This window comes from Euprymna scolopes, chromosome 20 (assembly GCF_053919585.1).
Source record: "Euprymna scolopes isolate OS-2025 chromosome 20, ASM5391958v1, whole genome shotgun sequence".
NCBI classification, from domain to species: domain Eukaryota; kingdom Metazoa; phylum Mollusca; class Cephalopoda; order Sepiida; family Sepiolidae; genus Euprymna; species Euprymna scolopes.
Genome location: NC_136501.1, coordinates 48,069,131 through 48,094,609, shown reverse-complemented (window position 1 = coordinate 48,094,609; position 25,479 = coordinate 48,069,131). Strand labels below are relative to the sequence as shown.

Below are 25,479 nucleotides of genomic sequence, written 5' to 3'. Positions count from 1 at the left end.
AAAAATGCCTCCAAAAGACCTTTTGGTGCGTAAGCACTTATGTTAACCGTGATATTTTTTTTAAATATTTTCCAGTTTTATGATGTCTTTTAAATTTGTTAGGTGAAAGTATGGAATGATTACAAAACACCCCCTCTCCACGAATGGCATTTTCAATAACGTTAATAAATTAAAAACCTAAGAATGGCATTTTAAAAAATGTGATTTTAGCACGGTAACGTAAGTGCATAAGTACCGGCCTTATTTTCTGTTTTCTAATTTTTATTTTTTTTTTATTTTTTTTTTTTTTAAGGAGCTTATTTAAAACTATAGTATACAAAAATAAATTGCAGGAAAATATGTATGTACCTGTCATGGAATGAAGATGTCATTCCAAAAATCAAGTAAATTATAAAGTATTTTATATAGGTGCATAAACTGCATAAATACCTTATGTTCTATGTTACGACGCTGTTGTGACTATCCTGTGCTTTCACCTAACAATTTAATAAATAAAAAATATCGTAAATGTTTCGCGGTAACCTAGATGCATAAGCACTAAATAAATGTTAGCAAAATGAAAAAATAAGAAAAAAAGTTACTTTCAAATCATAAACTGTAATCGGCTCAGTGTGTGACTGAAATCCTGTCGATAAAGAAAACGAATAATGATTCTTGTTAAATTTGTTATGAAAAATACTATAAAACAAGATACCGTGCTGAAATAACATTTAGAAAGATATTCTTAACTTAGTGTTTGTAATTTTGTACTTTCATCTCGCAAAAGATATCGTAAAATTTGAGTTTGTATTACTGTACAGTCGAAGAAGTAAAAAAAAAAAAACATATTATCCAACCCTAAAATTTTAGGTGCTAATGCACTTACTGATCCGCGCTATTTTTTAAATCGTATTTCCACGTTTAAGATTTTTTTTTCTTCTTTTATTCAATTGTAAGGTTAAAATACAGAATAAGTACAAAACACCCTCCCCATGTTAAGAATGTCTTTTAAATAACGTTACTATTTGAGCACGGCACTCTTTGCATGAGTACCGTATTTTAATATAACACAAATACTACTTCAAAAAGAAAAAAACTAGCACGGTAACATAAGGAAATGTCTCTTAATATACGAACTGTTGATACCACTTCCAATTTTTGTGGTCGAATGTCCATTTTTTTACAACCTGCCCCAGCGTATTATAAACACGCCCAACCACCCCCAAGAACGGCTTTCGGAATCCCCCCCCCCCCCAGCCTCTCCACGTTAAGAACAGCTTTTGAGGTTGGGTGTTTATTACGAAAGCCGTTCTTAACATGGGGAGGTTGGGGTGTTTATAATACGCTGGGGCGCGTCGTAAAATTTTACCTTTTTTTTTTCTTCAATAATTTAATAAAAACAAAACTAAAATCCGAAACTAACAAATATTTATTTGTAATGTTTACTTATATTTGTCGTTATTACTTATCAAGGCGAAAAGTGATGACTCATTAGAAAGTCTGTCAGATTCGTCTAAACTTTAACATGTACAATAAGCCAACATGTTACTAAAAATGTGATTTTGTTTTCCCGGTTATAAACTAAGCGCGCCATTTATTGAATCGCAAAAGAACAATTAAATTTACACATGTTTTCAATTTATATTTAACTTGTGATTTTAGACAAATGTTGTTTTTGTTGGTGATTGATTCTGAGGGTTAAACTTTTCTTTTTTTTTTTTTATTCCGTTAAAAATAGTGTAATGACGATAATACGTATGGTATTACCGTAAAACTGTAGTAAATGCGATGAAAAATTGTCTCGTTTTTTTGTTAAAATAATAATCGCCATTATGTCTCATACTTCAGGTGTATGACGATTCGGTTTTATTTCAGCATATGTACATAATTTCAAACGTATTCTTAGTATTTACAAGCGTACTGGATTTTTAATTTTGGTAATCCGGAATCTTAACTCCTTGTTCTAAGGGAGGTAACTATTTTACTTAAGTAGTTGAAAAATCATTTTACTTAATCTTGTACGTCAGCAAAAAATATAATTTGAAAACGATCGTAAGACACAGTTCCGGGTATTATTTTACTTTAAGGCCCGTCTCACGTCCGTATATAACAAAATATTTTTTGTAGATTTCGGTGTGCTAAAAACGAATCTGAAAACCGTTTCCGCCGCAAAAAAATTTTTCATATGAAATTTTTTTCGAAAAGTGGGTGATCACTTTTCTATGTAAATTTAACTTAAAATGAGCACCCACTTTCTGGCCACTTGAGAGCGGAAGCATTTTTGTGTTTATTAGCTAGTTTTTTTGTTTTGTTTTTTCTGTTGCATGGTATTAACCCCTGAACTCTGGGACTATTTTCCATTTTACAGCCTATCCTTCGTTTACGCTACGCGCGAGCATAAACGAAGGCTGTTAAATGTGCACTCACTCCCGTACCAAACAGCCTTGTCAGTATACTGGCGAAAAATTAAACTTAGACGAAAAACAGTTTTCCAAATATTAAACCATGTAATTCTGTTATCACGGGTGGCCATTTTGTACGCGCAAGTGCGCACATCATGGCCTATGTGCTCGCGCTTGCGCGTACAAAATGACCACCACCATCACCTGTGGTAACAGAATTATATGGCTTTATATTTGGAAAACTACAGCCTTTTTTATGCTCGTGCGTAGCATAGACGAAGGCTGGGCTGTGAAATGAAAAATAGCCCCAGAGCTAAGGGGTTAATACCATACAAACGGTAAATTTGCGACGGAAACGGTTACCATTCTTTTAAAGCACACCGAAAACTACAAAAAAAAAACTTTTTTCTATAATAATGTGAAACGAACCTTAAAGTAAAATAATACCGATTTTTTCTTTATTTTTTAATTTCCCCGTGTCTTTATTGAAAGATGAAAACAAAAATCGGAACCTTTTTAGCCAATAAACACTAAAATGCCCCCTCTCTCATGTGGCCAGAAAGTGGGTACTCATTTTAAGTTTAATTTACTTGGAAAAGTGATCACCCACTTTTCGAAAAAGTAATTTCTTCATATGAAAACTATTTTTTTGCGACGGAAACGATTTTCAGATTCGTTTTTAGCACACACCAAAATCTATTATACAAAAATTTCGTTATATACGAACGTGAGCCTTAATGTAAAATTTTACCAAACAAGATAGCAATTTTTCACCTGCCACTTTTTTTTTTTTTTTTTTTTTTTTCATATAATTCGGTAATATCCAGTAATTCCTACTGAATAATTTGGAAGTTACCATTGTAACTTATCAGAATTGATAAAAAAAAAAAATCTTTTTTTTTTTTTTTTTTTAATCTGAAAACTCCATTTAGCGACTACAAAACCACGTCCTAATAGTTTTTTTTTATTATTAATCTGAAATGAAATGAGATTGTTTTGTATTTAAAGCTAGTTAGTCATATATTCCAAAACTTGATTCTTAATTTTACATTTATGTATAATTTATAAACCTCTTGGAAACTAGAAAATAAACACATGGGTGAAAGTTTAAACATTTACATGATGTAGAATGAATGGGGAGGGAGTATTTATTTATTTGTATAGGCTAACAAATTTAAAACCTTCATTCACTAACAAGTCACCAACCACTCCTTAAAAAAAATATTTACTTCCGTAGTTGATTCAATATATCAGCCATCTTTTTTTTTTTTTTTTTTTTTTTTTTTTTTTTCGTCTGGAAAAAAGACTGGGTGATAAAATTAAAATCTACAAACACACAAATGACCGGTGTTGTGACCCCCTAACTCTACACGTGGGCGGTTTGCAAAAATTGGTTTGTTACATACGTTTTTATTTTTGATTTGTGATATTTTGGTATATGAAATTTTGGGTTTGTATTACTGTACACATAGATTCGAAAAAGTTGTCAAAAAACAAATATATAACAAATAAATGTTATCAAAGGCAAGATAAGTTACTTTTCTACCAAACTGGATATATTTTTTGTCTTTTTATTCAATTTAACATGTTTATTCAGCTCGAAAAGCATACAGTGTTTACCGATGTATTGCAAAATTCAAAATGGCGGCCGACTCTCTCTTTACCACGGTAAGTTCGGAAAAAGGTGTAATAAATAATAAACTAGACAAAATACTGTTAGAAATTCGCTCAATATATATTACCGTGACATAGGTTGACATATATTCGGTGTTTTTTTAATAGTATTTTGTCTAGTTTATTATTTATAACACCTTTTCTCGAACTTACCGTGTTTAAGAGAGAGTCGGCCGCCATTTTGAATTTTCCAATACATCAGTAAACACTGCGTGTTTTTCGAGCTGAATAAATGTTACATTGAATAAAAACACAAAAAATATATCCAGTTTGGTAGAAAAGTAACTTATCTTGCCTTTGATAACATTTATTTGTTATATATTTGTTTTTTTGACAAATTTTTCGAATCTGTGTGTACAGTAATACAAACCCGAAATTTTCTTTCCGTCACAGGTATGAACATTGCCGTTTCTTTTTATTTCTTTTTTTATTTTAATTTTTTTTCATGTGGGGAAATTCTGGACACGCACCATTCGCACCAATATTTCTCCTAAACAGCCGTCGTGTTTATGAATTTACCATGTTTTTATTTCAGAACGAAAATGGTCCAGAAAATTCAAAGAAAACTTGAATTCTCTGTCCGTAAACACGTGACCCGACACCGAAAAAGTGAAACGGAAAAAATACCAACTAAAAGTCCCACCAAATCTGGTATGTTTTAAGATTTATTTGTTCGGGGTAGTAGTGAGAGGGGGGGCACCTGTATACATTTTTATTTATCTTTAGCCCGTTTATTTTTATAAAAAAATGTTCTTAGCCGTTTGAGTCTTTTGACCTCAAACAACCTTTGACCGGTCATTCATCTGATGTTTCACATTGACTGGAAGGAGGGAGGGGGGCGTGAAGCTCACAGTGCAGGCCATTGTCTAAATGGCTTGGTGGCTGAGGTATGTATTTATTCCTGTACAGTTTTAAAGTGTCCATCTACCCAGGCTTTGCCTTCTCCCTTCGAGGTGTGTCACTTGAGACGCTTCTACTGAGGAATACCAGCAGGGTTACCCGGGCATTTTTTTTTTTTTTTTTTTTTTTTAGCAAACTAGAGTGCTCTTTCTGTATGGTGCATATTTTACAGAAATGTTCCCTCCATGAATGCAAAGTATGTGTTCGTTGCAATTTAGGAAAAGTCCTCAACAATCACACGTCAGTGGTTTTGTTTATCTGTAATCTCTGAGTGTCCACTCTTCCAGTTTTTTTTTTTTTTTTTTTTTTTTTTTTTTTTTTTATCTAGGGGGACTGGCTTTTTAAAACCACTCCTGACCTTTTGTTGAACCTTCAGCAGGTTAATAAATGTCCTTTCTGTATGAATAAACTAACCAGATTACCATCTGGTATGAATATTCTGGACCTCTACCAAGATGTATAGCCAAATATTTTGAGTCCTAATCAAATATCTTAACACATTTTATTTTTTTTTAATCCAGTGTTCAGCCCCCCCCCCCCCCTGGTCAAATTAATTTTTGTCAAAAGCCATAAACACTAAAATAAAAATTGATTTTACAAAACTAAGGCCAACAGACACCTTGTCTTTGTGATAATTTTTTTTTTTTTATGTAAAATAGCTTTATGGCTTGTCTGGAGCGATTTAAAATAAAATAAAAATTATAAATGCCCTCAAAAATAGTTGGTATAAGTCGATACTAACTACACATTTCGTCACCTTTGGACTTTGGACAATGTTTTTACAGTTGTTTATGTGTATCCACCCGGGGGTGAGGTTTGTTTTATTTAGGTGTTACATGATGATAAACAAATGTTTTGATTGGTTGTCAAGATTCTACATTTGATCCAACTTTGATTTGGAGGATAGAAATTCCCTATTGTATAAATAGGATTGTTATAACAATCTGTTCACTTAGTTTTGTTTAAAAATTTAACTCTATACTACAATCATGGCTGATGGCACAAGTAAGTTGGAATTTTTTTTTTTTTTTTTTTTTTTTTTCTCCAACTCTTTAACAAACTATAATAGAAATTTCTAGTTATATTAATTTTCTTTTAATATCTAAAGAATGCTATTTGAAAAGCAATTTCTTTAATAATTAGACTCGAAATTCTCAAATTTTGATCATTTTATGTTTTTAATGAACAATATCCTAAACTTCATAATTCAATTGTAAACTTATTTTTATGTAACATTCGTTTTTAGTATTTGATATTTATGCTGGGTTTTTGCAATATTATCATCGTCCTATCATTCCCTTTCGTTTATATTTTGCATTGATATTAAAGTGATGATCATATAATCACCACTTCAATATCAAAATATTTTTTTAATTTTTTAAATTGTCACTTTCATTTAAGTTTCTGTTATTTCTTAGTTTGTCCATTCCACTTTTTCTCTCAAACTACTGGACCAATGTAGCCAAAGTTTGGTATGGACCTTTGTTACAATATGGTGCAGCAAACTGAATGCTATGGTATCTGCTTAATGCACGGTGAGGATTAGTATTTAATGCAAAAACAAGCAAAAACATAACCATATTTAGCCATCGATTTGGTGTAAAGAACTCGTTCTAAGTCAACAGGCTATAACTCCTCCCAGTTTTTAATGGACAAAATGTTTAGTCTGTATTATATTTCTGTCTGTTGGTTCAATTTTTCTTAGAAACTACTGGGTCGATCTAGGTAAAACTTTAAATCTTTGTTACAATATGGTGCAGCAGACTAATGTATCCATTCAATTAGGGATTAGTCACCACAATACCATATTTACTTTATAAGTTTGGCATGGAGCACTCGTTTTTGTTTTTTAACTAATTTCTTATTAAAAATGTTTGTCTTCACGAAAGAAAAGTTTTGTTACAAAAAAAAAATGCTGTGTAACATATATACAAATATGTGCTGTTTATGGGGGAAGGGCTCGCAAAATGCTCTATTATAAAGAAAGGTTCAATATAAGAGCATATTTATTTTAAAAAAAATTTTACCAGACAGGAAAACATCAGTACTGCCGGTTTCAAATCCAATACAGAAGGACCCGCTTATAGTTGATAAATTTGGACCCTCTTTGGCATTTTTTAAGATTAAAAAGGCTGAAGAGTTCAATATTTCTCTATAAACTGGTTCTCATGTATTGGATCTGAAATTCACAGTACCAATGTTTTCCTAACCTGTAAAATTTTTTAAATTGTGTGTGTATTATATATATTAATGATGGGACGGTTCCAATATTTTTGCAGATTTCTATACATTGACTGATTCTGTTCTAAATTTCTGATTCCTTGTAAATCTGCTTAGCTATAGATTTGGGCGGGGGGGGGGGGTAATGTCCATGTACTATGTGCGTATATTTTCAGAAAAAGTACACTTGTAGAGGGGTGATCTATAAATTTCAGTTTTTGCTGATAGTTTAACATTCATAAAAAAAATTTTATCGTTGATGGAAAATTAAGATTTAAACAAAGACAAAACTAAAATAATTCAAAAATTGATTTTCGTATCAGAAAGTGGGTACCAAATTTTTCGATATCCCAAAAGTTCAGGTTTTTCTGAGTAATCATCCCAACACTGATAGATAGATAGATAGATATACTAGCAAAGATATCCGCGCTTTGTGTAGAACTTTGCTATACACTCGGGTACCTGCTTTGCAGACATCTTTGCAGTAAATCGATATTGTAAAACCAACTATTACTTAAGGTGCTTAAAAAAAATTGTAATTGAAATCCAACTATGAACTTTATGATTTAAAGATTATATCACACATGACACATATTATTACAGATAAAAACTGAAATAATTAAAAAGAATCACAATGGTTAACATTTTAGTATCACAAACACATTCTTTATCAAAGAGGAAGCAAAAATACCTTAACTTGGTGTGCACCATCCTTGGGTGTGGGAATTTATGAAGAGCTGCACCAAATATGACCTTAACCTTTCTTGAAAAATGGTATGCACCATCCCTAGGTTGGAGACCATCATGTCCAGTTTGGTCATGATTGGGCCAGTGGTGTGAACTGTAGGATCGTGTATATATATATATATATATATATATATATATATATATTTATACACATACACAGGTTTTGACCTTGACCATCCCTAGGTGGGGTATCATCATGATGCCAAGTTTCGTCATGATTGGTCTGGTGGTGTGGTCTGCAGGAGAATTATACACACACATGAATGCTACTACTTTATATATAATGAAGTAATACTCTGTGACGAAAAACAAAAATCAAAATTTAAATATTCAACATTTAGTCAAATTCTGTTTTTCTTTCAATCTTAGTGTTTATTTCTTCAAATCACTTTTCTTGACATGAAGACAAAATGTTAAATGTATAAGTTTGATTTTTCATTCATATATATATATATATATATATATATATATATATATATATATATATATATATATATATATGTGTGTGTGTAAGCACTTCTAAGTTCATTCTTTAAAATTGTTTTTTGTCTTCAGAAATCTCTCCTTGTGATGATGGACCTGGCACTCCCAGTCGAAGTTCCCATAAAGATGTTGCAGTTGGTGTCGGCTTCAATCGTACTTGTCTCTCCCCCATCAAAAATGTCCAAAGAAATTATCCAGCAAGCCCCAACAAACAGTGTTTCTCCCCAGGAGGAAAAGGCCATAATCGTTCACTATTCGGAACTGATGAAAATCAATGTTCACCACAGAAACGGAGAAGAGACCCGTCTTCCGTTTTGGGGTCGCCTGCCAAGATGCGGAAATGTTTGTTTCCGTTGAAGTCCAGTCCTCTGTCGAGTCCGCAAAAAACTCCTGTCAAGTCTTTGGAAAAACCAGCCAAAGAATTTAAACACAAGTCGTGTCGAGAAATTCTGAACAAAAAGAATCATGATAGTAAGTTGATCATTCTACGCTTATTCTAACAACGATTGTGTATTGGTGTTTTTTTTTTTTTTTTTTTTTTTTTTTTTTTTTTTTTTTTTTTTTTTTTGCTTTCAACTTTCATTTTCCAATTTGAGCATTTTAAAATTTATGATTGTATAGAAATTGTTTTTATGGTGACAAACTTTAATTAAAATATGTTAACCCTATCTCTGGTGACTAGGATTAACATTTTAATTATTTCCTGCTGTAAAAATGAGAGCTAGGTCTGAAAGTAAAATTAGCACAAATTGGAAATGAGATTATAACAACTTAATCTAGGTCCTTCATTATCACACTCCCCCACCCTCTTTTTAGAATGCCTACTAGGTCAAGGGGCCCACTAGCTGGGGCTAATACTTGAACTCTATATAAAATACAAAGATATTCGAATGTTTCATTTAAGTTCTTTATCTCTCAAACACTGGTTAGTAAAGAAATTGAAAACAATTTTCCTCTCCCCAATTAACTATTTTCATATGTTGTATATCTTTTAGTTTGGTCTCTTGGTCTTACTGGATTCCAAGACAAGAATTTATCTAGTCTGGAGGTAACATCACTTGGAGAAGGTGCACTATTCCTCGGAAAAGCTAATGTAAGTTAGCCAAAGTGACATCTTATTTGGGCAGCGAATACTGAATGGGATTTTGAATGTTTGGTCAAGTTTACTTCTAGGGAAAAGTTATCCTCATGCCAGGTTGTTCTGGCAAACCCCTGTACAGAGAGATCTTAGTCACTCGAGGGTAGTGTCTAGTAGGCATTCAAATTCTCTCCAGTAGGCATTCAACTGTGTGTGCGTGCAGTTTAAGCAGTAGTATTCACCCTCATACTTGTGGGCCTTCAACCGCACATCTCATCTGGCTAGATGCACGTGTGAAAATCTTTTAAAGCAAAAGTTTTATAGAGGATACACTTCCTTGTAAAACAGTTTTTCATTATTAGCACTTATGTGTCCCTAATCAAGATCAACAGCCCGCACTCTATCAAGTCACTTTGTCAGTGTTAGTAGCGTCTAACACCTGCCAAATCTAAACTTTACATTTGGTATTTGTATGCATTTCATGGAGATATACCTGATTAAATATACACAAGTAGACTGCAAGATGGTGTCCAGTGTTCACTGCTAACGTTTATATTTTCACACTGACTCTGTCATCTAGAGATCCAGTGGATGGGAGGGAATCATTAACATCGCATCGTTATATAAATGGAACTAGAGAATAAGCACTATTAAAAATTATCCATAACTTTTAAGCAGAATCACTGTTATCCATAATATAAATCTCGCCTGTCTGTTTAAATGTATGTATGTTTGCCTAAAACTTTCAACAAAGGTGACCAATTTTCACGAGATCAGTATCATTTTGAAGCTCAACCCTGCAGGCAACAAATATCGAAAAATTGGCTTAAAATATTAATTCCTTCACCCTCAACTTTCTTTCTTTTTTTTTTTCAACACACAACGCCAGGCATCCAGGCCAGTTTAATATAGGGGGTCAAGTTTTTTATGATTTCCATTTTCACTTTTAGTAATTTTTAATAATAATTTTTTTTTTTTTTTTTTTTCTGCGTTAATCTTTCTTTTAGCCAATCAATGTTATTACAAAACAAAGCAAGTCTTGAATACTGCACAGCCAGATCGAGTGATTTGTCGAGAGAAAGAACAGGCAGAGATCAACACTTTTCTTAACAAACATGTTTCTGCACGAACAGGTGGTAGTCTATACATATCTGGGGCTCCTGGCACAGGAAAGACTGCCGTTCTCACAGAAATGATGAAAAATCTAAAGGTAAAAATTTTTTTTTTTTTACAAATTAAATATATATATATATATATTGCAGTGTTCAATTCCTTTTTTATTTATTTTTGCTAAAATTAATTTTTCCTTTAAAAATCCCAAAACCTGGTTAAAGAAAAATTGATCTTTCAAGAATTAAGACCAAAGACTTGTCTTTGCAAAAATCATCTTTTGTTCTTGTTAGCTTATGACATAAAGTAGCTTCATGCTTTGTCTCAACTGATTTCTTTCATTGATAATCTCCCAAAGCTCACTACTGAGTGAAAAATATCTTTTCAATTTTGTCCATTTTATATATTTAAAAAAATGTTAAATTATTTAAACAAATGTTTAATAGAACAATATACCTTTCTTTTTTTTCTTTTCTTTTTTTTTCTTTTTCTTTTCTTTTTCTTTTTTTTTTTTCCTTTTTTTCTTTTATTTTAATAAAAAAAAATCTGAAGAAATTAGAATGTTTATACCTTCAAGTATCAACATTAAATTTGTGGTATATTTAAAATTACACTTATTTTTAAAAAAACACACACACACAGAAAAATCTTTATGATGTACACAGAACGAACATGTCATTCTAAAAATCATGCTGGTTTGGCTAGTAAACGAAAATATTTAGTTGTTAAAGGTCAACTAAAGATAAGTTTGTCCGTTTTTTTTTTTTTACAATCTCTCTGGCCAGGTCCTCATCTCTTTCTCAAATTTATCCTTCTACTCCAACTGTTTTACATGCACTAAGCCAAAAGCTCTCCTTTCAATGTAAGCAAATCAACAAAGGCTCTTGTTCTATATACGTCTCCCGATACTTTTTAGATTTAATCTTCCTCTGAGATCATATCTAAGTTTGTCTTTAAGATTCAGATTTCACATCCATCATATTAGTTCTCTCCATGCAATGCATGTCCTCAACCCTCACCAACCAAGTTTTACTCCCATGCATCCATGTATCGCACAATCACGTTGACACACTGGTTCTTACCAGATCACCAACATTAAGCAACATTGAACCTGGCCAGTACCAGATGGGTGACCATTTGAGAAGACTAGGTGCTTTATGTACCTTCTGGGAAGGTTGGGCGTGGATCCATCACACTGAAAAAAGAACTCCTTGCCACAAAAACATCTACAAAGTTGTGGATGGCCTATGCCTCTCCAGGGGCTCAAGGCTATGGATGGATGGATCCTCTGGTCGACAATGGTAATACTTACTCGTTAGGAATGACAAATTCTGAATTTACTACATCCATTCCTAACCCTTGCTATCGTACTAGCACCGGTTCTTCCCTGTGCTTCAATGGTATCGTCAAGGTAAGTTTTTAGCCAACCTCGATAGCTTCATCATTCAAATATACTTGAGTGCTTAATGCACAATCAAGTGAGGAAACAAAATGGCAGCAGTCATAAACATTGATATTTTTTCTCTTGAACAATAAGCAATCCTTGTGAGGTGGTTTGGTCATATAGTGACCAATTGAGACTCGAGAGTGTAGTAATTTCAAAATGGCCTTTTTAAAGAAATTTATTCAGGCTGCTTTGAAGATTTTGCAGATCAGTCGGATCTTCTAGGCTGCCACGAAAAGGACATAATTTCTTTCTGTTCACGGTCATAACATTTGACAACTTGCATGCAACTGTGTGTGTGTAACATTTTGAAATGCTTAGATTACAGCTTATAGGGGGTGAGTCATGGGAAACAGATGTTTTTAGAACTCTCCTTGCTCCCTCGCAGTTTTGTTTCCTTAAAAACACCCGCGTGTGTGTGTATATATATATATATATATATGTGTGTGTGTGTGGTGAGTCATGGGAAACATGTTTTTAAGGAAACAAAACTTAGCGAGAACAAGGAGCGTTCTTTTTTTTTTTTTTTTTTTTTTTTTTTAAATCCGTTTTCTGTAACTCACCCTGTATAGTACTGTAAAATCAAAATTAGTATAAATATTTATAAGACAATCCCAACCAGATAAAGCTCAATATACAAGATAAAGCATTATTATGAATGAAAATTTGAAATCAAATTCCGTAAATTAAAAAATTCATGACAAATTTATTCAACAAGGAATACAAAAAAAAATTCAAGGGTTTTTCCTTAATCCATGGATTTTCAATAAATAGCTCTGATGATATTTTGCTAAAGACTTTTTTTATTTATGTGCTATTTATGGAAAATTCATGAATTAAGGGAAAGCTTTAAATTTTTGTATTACTTGTTGAATAACAAATTTGTCGTCAATTTTTTTTTTTTTTTTAATTTACTGAATTTAATTCCAAATTTTCATTTTTATTTGCGACTGTATTTAAGGCAATGCAGAAAAAAAAAAATGGAATGGTGAAAGAAAATACAATCAAAGACAGTCTTTTGAGTTACAAATCTTCATAAAATTTATTTTTCAAAAGGTCAGTAAATATGAGAATAACGTCTTTAATAATCTTAATCCATAAGAGCAGACGTTCTTGGCCAAGATCAAAGTGTAGTATCTGTTCTTCAGATGCTACACTTCAATTTTTTATCTTTCAGTGGAGAAATCCTTCATGACTGAGATAATTTTTATTTTTGTTCCTTTTCTCCACATAAAAAAAAGACCCTGGTGTCTAACTGTCTCATTGGAAGGCATTGTAAATAGGAACATCTTTAATAATCTCAGCAAAAAATCCCACTCCTTTCTCAAAAACTCAAACTGTCAATCTATTTATAGAAAGATCCATCTTCGCTTTCTTCCATCCTTTTATTACAAATTATTAAGATAAACTGTGAGACCATTAAGATTGAAATCCTATAATATTTCAATTTTTGACTATTTTAAATATGTATAATCTGAAAATTCCTATTCGTTTGTTTTATTTATGCATATTGCTTTTCTTTATTTCTACCAGGCCAACCAATGTGACTGCAGTGTAGTCTACCTCAATTGCATGGGTGTGAAAGATTCCATGGATATTTATGCAAAACTTTACATGGAAATCACTGGGAAACAATCCGTTAAAAATGGAGCTTCACAGCGAGAACTTTGCAGGAAAATGGAAAAATTTGTATGTCAGAGCAAAATAGCAAAGTAATTATTAAAAAAAAAAATTTCTTTTTTCCCTTCCCTAATTGTTTCCTTATTTATGCAATGTAACAAACTGGGCCTGTATGAATTGTATCGTGTTATTTCCCTCTGATCTGGGTTTTTTTTGGGGGGGGGGGTAATTTCACATCTTATGAAAATTTATAGACAATGTTCAAATTTTTCTCTTCAGTCTTTCATCCTACGATGGAATAGTAAAAATATTTGTTTTACTTTCATGCATTCTCATACTACGTACATTCTTTTCTTGGCCGACAATGGTAACACTTTGCTCTTAAGGAATGACAGAACTTCTGTTTAAGTAGTCAAAGAATTTGGTGCTTGTGCACTTATTGAACCACAGAATCTTTAAAATAGTGCTTTCATGTTAATTTCAAGGTTTACGATTTTTATTTTTTTAATTTTTTTTTTTTTTATTTTTTTTTTTAAGTAAATGTACAGAATAGTTAGAAAACACCCTCCTCTCCCCATGTTAAGAATGGATTTCTAAATGTTATTTCAACACTGTTCAATAAATGCATGAGTACCAAGAATTTTATCTTGTATAATACCTATTAAAATATCTATTACAGGATAGCATTTTTTTTAATGCATGTGATAATATATATCTGAAGTAAACCAAACCAACAATGCATCACACAAAGCAAAAAGTATTGGATTTGCTGTTTCGAAAATATTTAAAGTTTTGTCAAGTTTACATAAAATTTAAGTGTTCTTTATTTTAATTTTGTTAATTATTGATGGCGTTCCCTGCACCTTTGAAGAATTAAAGGTTGCAGTTTTAGTCCATCATAAATAAAACTTGGACTTCTTCACCCTTGGGCATTTTAACCCTGACCAATGGTGGTCATTGGGTCTCTCGGTGTCAAAGGTTTTGCAAGTTCAAACATTAAATTTTGGAACAATTAAATGATTTGTGCTTATGTATCATGTCAGTGAAGCAAGGGTTGAATAATCTCAACCACAACTCTCCTGAGTCAACATTGCTTGATTCAGGTGGTAAGAAATTCAGGGCTACTGGAAACAATGTTGAGATAAGTGGAGAGCACATACAGCACACAGTATATTTATTTATTTTTTTATTTATTTATTTATTTATTTTTTTTTTGTTTAACACCTTTTGAAAAACGTTGCCTTGTCAAATTAATAAAGCTAGTATGGAACATTAAAAATAAACCAGACAAATTGGCAAGAAAATTTTTTTTCTTTAAAATAATTTGTATAGATTTAAGATTATAGGTAATATGCAAATGCTTTTACTAGAAGTTTAGGCAAAAGTATAGTATAGTTAACAGTAAAGAAATCTAATATATAAGCAAACAACAAAGAAATACCAAACCATAGAAACTTGTAATTTAACCTTTTCTGCTTTGGAAATCAAGTTTTATTTCAAAATCTGTTTTGTCACTTTGCTGATTTCGTTGAGCAATTGCGATGATAACATTAAATTAGGGTTTTTTTTTTTTTTTTTTTTTTTACTGCTAGTTTAAAATCAATCAATATTTATAATTTTATTATTACTACCAGCAATGCAGAATGCACTTTAAACAAAATCAAATGGACAAAATAATTATAATCACTATACAGCGTTGATGGGTATTAGATTCAGCATCAAATCTATGGGTAAATTAAAACTGAGTTTCTATCCTTCAGTGCCGTGTTTGGGGAAAGTCTCTTTCGCTCTCTCAACATTGCCTGGTGATAGTTTTATTTTCTGCATTTAGTTTATTACATATATGCATACATAATATTTAGTTGTGTGTGTGTGTATATATCAGCTGATATGTCACTTTCTTGTTGATATAGTAAAATCTGAGTTGTTTGAATTGACATGGGGGGGTACATAAATAAGATAAATGAGTTGAGTAGTTTGTTCAATTAAATTATGACTAAATTACAAAAAAAAAAAAAACTTTTATGTAATTTCTCCAACATAACGCAATCCCAGAACTAAAGCATACGTTAACACGTATTCAGTAGAGGAAGTGCTGTAGAGTTAAACATTGATTTCACTCTTATTTAGTATAATTGATTTGTTGATCTTGTTTCAGTGTGTGGATTTTGGATGAAATTGATCAATTAGACAGTAAACAGCATGAAGTCCTTTACACGCTGTTTGAATGGCCGACACTGGAAAAATCGTCTCTGATTCTCATCGGTGAGTTTTTTGTTATGGTAATCGTTTCACCGCATGAAACCACTTGGTGTAAGAAGCTAACAAGAACAAAAAATGATTACTGCAAACACAGGAGATGCCTATTAATTAACCTTTTATCTTTACAAGATAATGGCTATAGATAGGAGGAAAACCGTTCGCTGAAAGAGTTCCACAAACCTGCTCTTCTTGGAACCGAGCTAGTAGAATAGGAAGCTGTATTGTGATGAGGCAGTGAATTGATGAAGACCGCTAGTAACTTTGGTATGATTTGCCTCCTTCACATGATTGTCTCATCTGAATGTTATTTTAATGTTTTGGTCGATGTAATCGCAGACCTTCATGTGTATCTTGTCGAACTTTAGGGGAATCTATACCAAATTTTGAACGGAACCTTGTTTTTAATCTACAGAGGTAGCATGCTCTCGTTCAATCATCCATGGCCAGGTAGAAGTCTTCATCCATTTGCAAAGACCCATGACTTGATGGATAAATTTACTAGGTAAATTCATTTCTAAGTGACACACCTTTTCGGGGTTGAAGGTTCAATCTCAGTGTGAATGATATTTAGAATATAATTGCGAACTGTTTAACACTTTTATTCAGTTATGAGAGCATGCTACTTCTGTAGTTAAAAAAAAGGGATCCTGTTTAACGAGCTGAAATATGTGAAAATAACATTCAAAGACTAAATTCAATTCCTAAAGTTTGGATGCCGGAAGTGGACACGGTAAAGCTAAGATATGAAATGGAACGGGAGTCATTATTAGGGCTGGGACAACAGCATATTTTTTCATTGTTTTTACTCTCAATTATATATCCAACAAAGTTAATCAACCGAGAACCACATTACTCTACATAAAAACATAAGATATCAATGGATATATACCTGAGAATCAAAACAATGAAAGGAATATGCTGTTGTTATAGCCCTAGTCATTATGCATGAAACAAAATACAAAATCATTGAAATAATTTACTTAAAAAAAATTATAATAGTTTTAACATTTCTCATGCTATCATGAAACAATAAAAAGTAATAAACTTTTTCTTTTTCTTTTTTTTCTCTTTCTAAAGATACATTTAAACACAAATGCTTAATAGTTATGTCCAAAAAATTTGGTATGCAAACCAGAAGTGAACACTGTTTAGCTAACGGAAGTCACTACATATGGAAATAATTTATTTAAAATTTATTTAAAACACTTGTGCTATCATGAAACAAAAAAAAAAACGCTTTTTTTTTTTTTTTTTTTTTTTTTAAGCACTTGTGTTATCGGGAACGAAAATAATGAATTTTCATTTAAGTATATTTAAATTATTTATAGAAATGTAAACTATTTAAGTCTTTTCTTTCTTTTTTATATATCTATAAATATTTTCATTTATCATTCATATATTTTAAATATTAAATATTTCTGTGTGGAGAGGTATAAACGATGCACCACCTTAGGGAAAACTGCCGATTTGGGTCCTCATTGCTCAAACCAAGACCGTAAGGAGGCAAACAGTACCGCCATGCGATGGGTTAATTTCTATTGCAATAAGATATGATGATGAATATTAAATATATTTATGGAAATGTAGAAAAAATAAGTTAATGTGTTTATTGCTTCATGATAAAACAGTGTTTTTGTATGGTTGTGTATTTCGTTTCATGCTTAGTAACTTCCGTTCCATATTTAGTTAAACTGAGTCCACTTCCGGTGTCTTAACTTTGGAAACTTAATTTTTGGATTTAATCCACTCAAAATGAGAACAGTAATCTGAATAATCCAAATACAAAATTTAATATGCTATTTGACTAAATTCAAAAGTTGGGTCCATTTCTTGTACTAACAGTTAAAGTCAAAACTTGTTTTGCATTTAACTTTTGAAGATACTTGTGTATGTAATATCAATCAAAAAGATAACTAATTTGCATATTGATTTTGATAATGACATTTTATTAATTTCTTTTTACATTAGTGTTTGTCTTGATTTTAAAATAAATATTTCTGTTTCACAATATTTTATTTTACATTCATGTTCAAATATTAGACCTCAAAAGGGAAAAGGACAAATTGATTTCTATTTTCTTTTCAATCACATGTAAAAGATAAAAATAAATTTGTCTAAATTACCAAACTTAATGTTGATCTCTGACTGAATAATACTGTTTCATATTTGCAGCAGTTAATAAAATGGTTATTTTAAATTAATATCTCGAAGTGGCGTACTTAGCAGAGTAGTAGCAAGCAGCAAATCCGGCTGGTTTTAAAATATTCTGAAAGAAATGAAATGTAAAATTGAATTATATATTGATGGCGTTCCCTGCACCTTTGAAGAATTAAAGGCTGCAGTTTTAGTCCATCATAAATAAAACTTGGACTTCTTCACCCTTGGACATTTTAACCCTGACCAATGGTGGTCGTTGGGTCTCTCGGTGTCAAAGGTTTTGCAAGTTCAAACATATCACAAGTCTGTTTCAGAATAAATACATTAAAAAAAACAACTTGGTCAATAATTTAAGCAAATCTTCAATAAATTTTTTCATTTCAGGTGTGGCAAATGCTCTGGATTTGACTGATCGAATTCTACCTCGTCTCCAAGCTCAACTCGAATTTAAACCCGCTTTACTTAATTTTGTGCCTTATACAAAAGATCAAATTGTTGAGATTATTGAAAACCGGCTTGAGCAGGTGAGGGTTTTTTTTTTTTTGTTTTTTTTTTTACATCTATAAATATTTACTTGATATATTAAAAAATTACTTTTATGATCAGATTTTCTATTTGTTTTTATGTTATTCTGTTATTAATTTACTTTATTTAAATTTATTTTTTTACAAGGTAAAAGAGAGCGGTTATTGTATGTTAGAACCAAGTGCCATTCAATTTTGTGCTCGTAAAGTTGCTGCTGTGGCTGGAGACATGAGAAGAGCTTTGGATATTTGTCGAAGGGCGATAGAAACTGTGGAAACTAGTATCAGGGTTAAAAATATCCTCAAACCAACAGGTAAAAATAAACTTCATATTTTTCCAATTCAATGTCCATATAGATATCTACATTTGTAGAGAAAGGCCATATAATAAATGAAAATGTTTCCTAATTAACTAGAAAGCTTACCATGTCTGGTAGCAGTTCCTTTTAACTTGAAAAGTTGGGCATAATTTCTTTTCTTATTTTCTCTAATTATGTGGGTTTTCTTTTCTTTTTTCTTTTTTTTTTTTTGTCCCCCCCCCCCCCCACTAGTTTCGGTTCCTCCTCCCAAGCATTACTGCCCTTTACAATGAGAGGGTTGGGTGGTTTCTTTCCTGGTTTTCTAAGATGCTCTTCACCATAAGAGGACTGGTGGGACTGAATATTTTTGTTTAGAATACTCCTTTTTGAGAGCTGGATATTTCTCCTCACATTAAACTCTGTAACTCTATTCTCATGATTAGGCAACTAAATATTTAAAAAAATTTTAATTATTTTTTTTTTTTTTTTTTTTTTTTTTTTTTTTTTTTCATTCAAATATTAAATATTATACTAGGGTTTGATTTACTATACACAAAGATATGAAAAAGTTGTCAAAGAACGAATATATAAATGTTATCAAAGGCAAGATAAGTTACTTTTCTACCTAACTGGATAAGTTTTTTTAGTGTTTTTATTTAATATAAAATGTTTATTCGGTTCGAAAAAGTGTTTATTCGGTATCTCAAAAAGACAAATGGCAGCGTGCTCACGGCTGAATATATTAAGTTTGAGAAAATGAGTTCAAACTAAAAAAATTATACAAAATACTGTAAGAAACATACTATGTTACCGTGACATAGGCCGACATATATTGAGTGGACTTCTAACAGTATTTTGTATAGTCTTTTAGTTTTAACTCATTTTCCCATTTGACATATACCGATAAACACTGCTTTGTTTTTTTTTTTCTTCAAACTGAATAAACATTTTACATTAAATAAAAACACTAAAAATTTATCCAGTTGAGTAGAAAAAACATCTTGCCTTTGATAACCTTTACTTCAAACATATTTGTTTGACAACTTTTTCGTATCTGTATAGTAAAGCAAACCCTTATATTTTATTATTTAAATATTTTTATTCCGTTTCTTTTTACATTATAAAATTTTCAACTCGTTGGCTACTGTAATTGTATCTGGTCATTACAAATTAATTTTCTTCTGTTATGACTTAATTTGAAAAAAAAAAAATTTGATCTGCATTCCAGAAAGCAACAGTCCTACAAAAAAGAGTGACATACCGTTGAAAAAGATTGGCATTCCTCACATTGCCCGTGTGATCAGTGAAGTGTACGGTTGTCGGGTCATCGCATCCACACAAGATTCGGAAAGCATTCCTCTCCAACAAAAGATTGCAGTTTGTACTTTGCTGCTTCTGCTGAAGAAAGGGAAAAAACCTGCAAAAGAAGTAACTCTTGGCAACGTAAGTTTGGCGTCTTCATTCCCTTTGTTTTCTCTCGCCAGAATTGTCTGAAATCTTTGGAGTCCTTAATTGATTCTTTCGAGATGGGTGTCTGTGTCTCCTCCTCACACTGACAGTCTTCTAGATTTCTCTGCTTTTTTAGACATGAATCGATTTTAATTCTCTACCTTTTTAACATGTTTGGATTATTGGCACAGGATTTTAAATGTTGACTTTAATCTGAGGATTTCAAATCGTGCAACTGGTAGAACGATCATCTTCCACAGTGATTCCCGGTCCTGGATATGACCTTAAACTATATCCGATGATGCCCCAGCTTGTGGGCTTTTGGGAGTGTGGAGCCACCCTTTAAGTGCCATTACTCTCGGGTCCACTCTGACGCAGAGTGATAGTATCTGTTAGGGTCCCAACTATAGGTTAAATAGAAACCGACTTTAGAAAAACAAAACAATTCTTCAAAATCACTGGATTTGGCATTAAATAATCTGAAACGGGTTGATATGCCGTAAAACAAAGACAACCAAACCAATCTAGTGATTTCCAGAAATATATTTATATATACACACACACACACACACACACACAAGAACCCAAGTTTGCCCAGCTGGGCAAATTGGAGTTCTTTTTGCATTTCCATACACCAGACATGGCTATAAATATCACTAAAACATCTGCTGGATCATAAGCTTCATTTCGGTACCTAACTTGCCTAGGTGGATTGCCTGTAGGCTGAGACAAACCGCGTCACATACAAACAGTACAAAAATTTATAATAGGATATTCCTGGAAGTTTTTTAACCTTTAAAATTATATTAAAAAAAAAAAAAAAATTGTTGAATTTTTGTTTTATCATTTGTTGGGAAACTATTTAGTCAGTAAGTCTGCAGTCACTGCATCAACTTGCTTTTGTGAATTCACGATAATCCTAATGTTATTTCTGGGATCATCAGTTGTCTAACATGAAACTTTTTTGGAATTTAAAAACAAAACCGTATATTTAATCATGACTCCCCAGCAGTGTTATACACACACAATATTATGAATAAATAAGCAGTAAACTAAAGTCTAATCATTTTAATAATTCAAACACTAACTTTAATTTGTGTACGATTGTTTCATCAGCTTAGAGGGGGGGGTGATTTTTAAATAAAAAGATCATAACCAATTGAGTTAAACATCGAATTTATTTTTAATTATTTTCATCACGTATAAAGCAATTCCGATTTAATCATTGTGGCCCTGATAATCATCTCAGCGGCCATGCTGTAATTAAAATAACAAAACCGTACCATACAACTTTTTATGTTTAGTTGTGATACTCACCAAGTTTTGAATTTAAAAATTTTTTTTTTTTTTTTTTTTTTTTTTTTTTTTTTTAGTTACATAATGTTTTCCAGAAAGTATGCAAACGTTATAATGTGGTCGCAGTGGATCAGTCGGATTTTATCAACATGTGTTCGCTATTGGACACGCGTGGAATTATTTGCAGCAAGAAGGCCAAAGAACCGCGATTAACTAAGGTTTGTTGTTTTTTGTTTGTCTCCCCCCCCCCTCACATTTGTTCGACTAAAACTCAAACTATCATAGATACCAATGACAAACTTTACATATGCTGAATTGGTGCAATATTAAGAAAGTTATAGCAACTTATTTATTTATTTTTTAATTATTTATTCATTTTGGGGTCCCCAGAAACCAAATTAGTTGGGAGGAAAAAGTTATTGTCATATTTTCTCATTAAAAAAAAAAAAACCTAATCTTCAATATCACATGTAGAACTTTCCTAATTTATTCATATAATGTACTACAAATGTTTCTCTGGTGTTTTTAGTGCAAACTATTTTTACCTGCTAATTTTAGTGTTCCAGTGTTGCTCTTTTGGGTGAGTTTTGAGGAGGAGAGGTGATAATATGGTCTAGATTCTTGTACATGTGACAACATTCACTGTAGGTGGACTAAGCTGACTCCAAGTGAATTTGCCACATCAAGGCCTGTTTGTTGTTGCTTCCTCTGCATACTTCAGTCATTCACTATTCCATCGTCGCACACCGAAGATTCTCTTAATGGATTGCTATGCCTGAAGTGTGGGAAATGAGCTCCCACTTACCTACAAAGTGGTACATAAATGCTGTATAACTCTATCACCTCTACCAGTCGTATTACCGACATGTATTACCGACGCAGTATTGATTCACTACTCCCCTCTCATTATAAATTTCCTTATTTATGAGTTGCTTTTCCTTATTGTTTAAACCATTAAGTCCCAGGGTATCTAGATTTTTTTTTTTTTTTTTTAACTATTGAGAAATGGGGTAACATATACAAATTGAAAGGGAAAAGTTTTATTTAAATTGTGAAATATTGACTCTCCTATAAATAAAACACTTGGTACATACATATTTTTAGAAATCAAGATTTTTGGCAAAAAGTTAGTGGGATTTTTTTTTTGTTTTTTGCAAGACTCGTTAAAGTTCATATATCATCATATAAATAACATTTCAAGAAATTTCACAAGAATGTTAAGGTTCCAACAACTCTCGGAGAGAAGTTAATAAATAAAGATGAATTTTATGGTTTCTTCAGAGTAATTATGCAATAAACAGTAATATAAAGCTACTTGTGTCTGAAAGTATCCTGTACCTATATAAGGCCACCATTCGCCCATGTATGGAGTACTGTTTTCATATTTGGGCTGGTGTATCTGCTACTTGTCTCACCCTGGACAGGATTCAAAAGAGAGTTGCTAACCTGATAGGTCCTGAACTGTCATCTAAGCTTCAGCCTCTGTCCCACCAATGAAATGTTGCATCTCTCTGCCTGTTCTACAAGTATTTTAATAGTGAATGCTTTAACAAACTACAAGCACTTGTACCCCCCCCCCTCGACGTGACTACCCCCGACAAGCAGCTGTCCCACCCCTTCACAATAGAGATCCCTGGGTGTAAGAAAGCCTTCTACTCCAATAGTTTCTTCCCCAGAACTGCTAGTCTTTGGAACTCCCTTCCGGGATTCTGCTTTCCCAACTGTACTGACATGTAGAAGTTCAAATGTAATGTGAACAAACATCTTGCTACTCATCTCCCTGCAACTTATGTCCCCAATAGTAGCCTCCTACTTCAAAGTGGCTGTGCCTTGTGTGGCGTGAAAATTGAATTTTTAAAAAAATAATAAAAATATTATGTATTATCTTATAGATTTTACAATTATTTTAAGCTTTAAAAAATCCCTTGAAAGGTATCGATTTTCTTGTGATTTTTTTTTTTTTTTTTTTTTCTCTCTCTCTAAAAAAAATTACATATTTATCAATAACACTTTTCCACTATTAAAAAGTATTGAACATGCAGTCAGTGGTTTTCACCATTTATAATTAGAAAATTTAAAATAAAAATAATTGAGATAAAAAATATATAATAAACGAGACGACAATAACAAAAATAAACTTTTTTGCTAAACTGAAAGCAAAACTTATTTCAAACAACAACAATTTTTATGATGGAATATTTGACAAAATTTGAAGGCCTTTTATAAATTTCAGACCGGGAGATTTTGTATAGTTGAATTTGACAGTTGCGATAACCGTTTTAGTTGCCAGTCTATTAGTGGGATTTTAACATTTTGTCTTTTGACTAAGTTTTTCTTTCATTGTAATATAACAACACTCAAAAATAAAACAAACTTGACTTATTGTTTCTCCTTTTTCGTTTTCTAGGTCAGCCTCCGTTTAAATGAAGCAGATTTGGAAGATGCATTGAAAGACAAGGTATTTGTAGCAGACATAATGGAAAAAGGATTGCCTTGAGAAAGAATTTTATATGAAATGTTTTGCCTTTTCAAGATTTTTAACTGTTCATTCAAACGTGTACATAGAAAAGGTGAAAACCTTCTTTTTGCCCTTGCAATTTGGCAGCAATTTTTCAGACAAACATGTAATCAAAACAAACAAATATGGTTTTATTGGGAGAACTTAAACTCTTCAAGATTATCTCCCTTTCCTTTTACTAAAATGCGATTTTTCAAAATGTCTCAAATTCCCATTAATGAATGAAACTTTTTTAATCCTTTTTAGTTTATGCTTTTACAATGAGTTTGACTTTTTAAAATCTAAATTATTTTTTTTACTTTTTAACAGTATAGGTTCGAGGGTATTTTTAAGCGTTTTGGTTTTGTGAGTTTATTTAATAAGTTAAGCTAAATTCTTCTGTGCAAACTTTTAAATTAAAGTATGAGTCTAATATCTAAACATAGTTTAACTACATCCACCGCCACACTTTTTTAATCTCCTTCCGAAAATGACTGATTCTAGCAAATCCAGAAATAATGTCTACTACGAAAGTATTTTGAAAAACTGAAATCACTAAAACCAGTTTGTTTTTATTTCATGTTAGTTTTTTTTTTTTTTTTTTTTTTTTTTTTTTTCCGGCACTTGTACAGTATGCAGCATATAAAACTCACATTCTAAATAAAAATTCTTTATATATCTATGTATTAGGAAAAAATAAGTATCTTTGCCAAAAACTATCAGGTTAGTTAAAGTTTAAATAAAAATCAGTTTTTGTATTTTGTTGATCCATCATTGATAAGAGCGAAAATAACCATAAAGCAGGGGAGATAAGTCAGTCTGTCATTTACCTAAATATTAGGTTGGTGCAAAAGTCAAAAAACATGATATTTACACCAACCTAATATAATGAAAGAAAAAAAAAATTTTTTTTTTTTGTGTGAGGATATTTATAAGAATTTTTAATGTGGATGCAATTTTCATATGTGCCCTATACTGTATAAGCAAGGTTTTAATTTATGTAAATTTTATTTTTATTAAAAAAAAAAAAAAAAAAAATCAAAACATTTTGTCTATAATGAAATTTAAAATATTGTACATGGTTTTTAATTTATTTGAACAATTTGTAAATGTTTTAACACAAACTTTTTAACTTGTTGAATATTTCTCTGATCAAAATGTTTCTTTAAAAAAAAAAAAAAAAAAAAAATGATGGCAAATGTAACTTGCAATTGCATTTTGAACAAAGAAATAAAATTTTAAAAACTTGTAAAAAAAAAAAATTGTTTATTTTTGGTTTTGTTATCCTCCTTCCCAAGTTGATCATCTGTTATATAACTGACTAATGTCATGACAATG

The 25,479-nt window shown here is 31.6% G+C and overlaps 1 protein-coding gene and 2 non-coding genes across 6 annotated transcripts in view; all 3 read left to right on the top strand.

Moving 5' to 3' along the window:
- LOC145241423 (cell division control protein 6 homolog) overlaps nt 1-24,979 on the top strand; it is a 25,607-nt gene extending 628 nt beyond the window's left edge. The window contains exons 1-11 of one of the 4 annotated variants that reach the window (XM_080104366.1): nt 2,661-2,719; nt 4,591-4,706; nt 8,478-8,876; nt 10,491-10,693; nt 13,571-13,749; nt 15,816-15,922; nt 18,461-18,600; nt 18,749-18,914; nt 20,128-20,342; nt 21,722-21,862; nt 24,052-24,979. In XM_080104366.1, coding sequence (XP_079960492.1) covers nt 2,676-2,719; nt 4,591-4,706; nt 8,478-8,876; nt 10,491-10,693; nt 13,571-13,749; nt 15,816-15,922; nt 18,461-18,600; nt 18,749-18,914; nt 20,128-20,342; nt 21,722-21,862; nt 24,052-24,141 — 1,800 coding nt within the window. In that variant the 5' untranslated portion in view covers nt 2,661-2,675 and the 3' untranslated portion in view covers nt 24,142-24,979. Of the gene's footprint in view, nt 1-2,660; nt 2,720-3,669; nt 3,775-4,590; nt 4,707-5,809; nt 5,961-8,477; nt 8,877-10,490; nt 10,694-13,570; nt 13,750-15,815; nt 15,923-18,460; nt 18,601-18,748; nt 18,915-20,127; nt 20,343-21,721; nt 21,863-24,051 lie in introns of those variants that run through there. The other 3 variants (XM_080104368.1, XM_080104367.1, XM_080104370.1) reach the window with 3 other exon arrangements.
- Nucleotides 14,503-14,656, top strand: LOC145241888 (small nucleolar RNA SNORA79). The gene has a single exon (XR_013862614.1). It is a non-coding gene; the product is annotated as a small nucleolar RNA SNORA79 (small nucleolar RNA).
- On the top strand, nt 18,221-18,374 carry LOC145241887 (small nucleolar RNA SNORA79). The gene has a single exon (XR_013862613.1). It is a non-coding gene; the product is annotated as a small nucleolar RNA SNORA79 (small nucleolar RNA).
- Nucleotides 24,980-25,479: the final 500 nt, after the last annotated feature.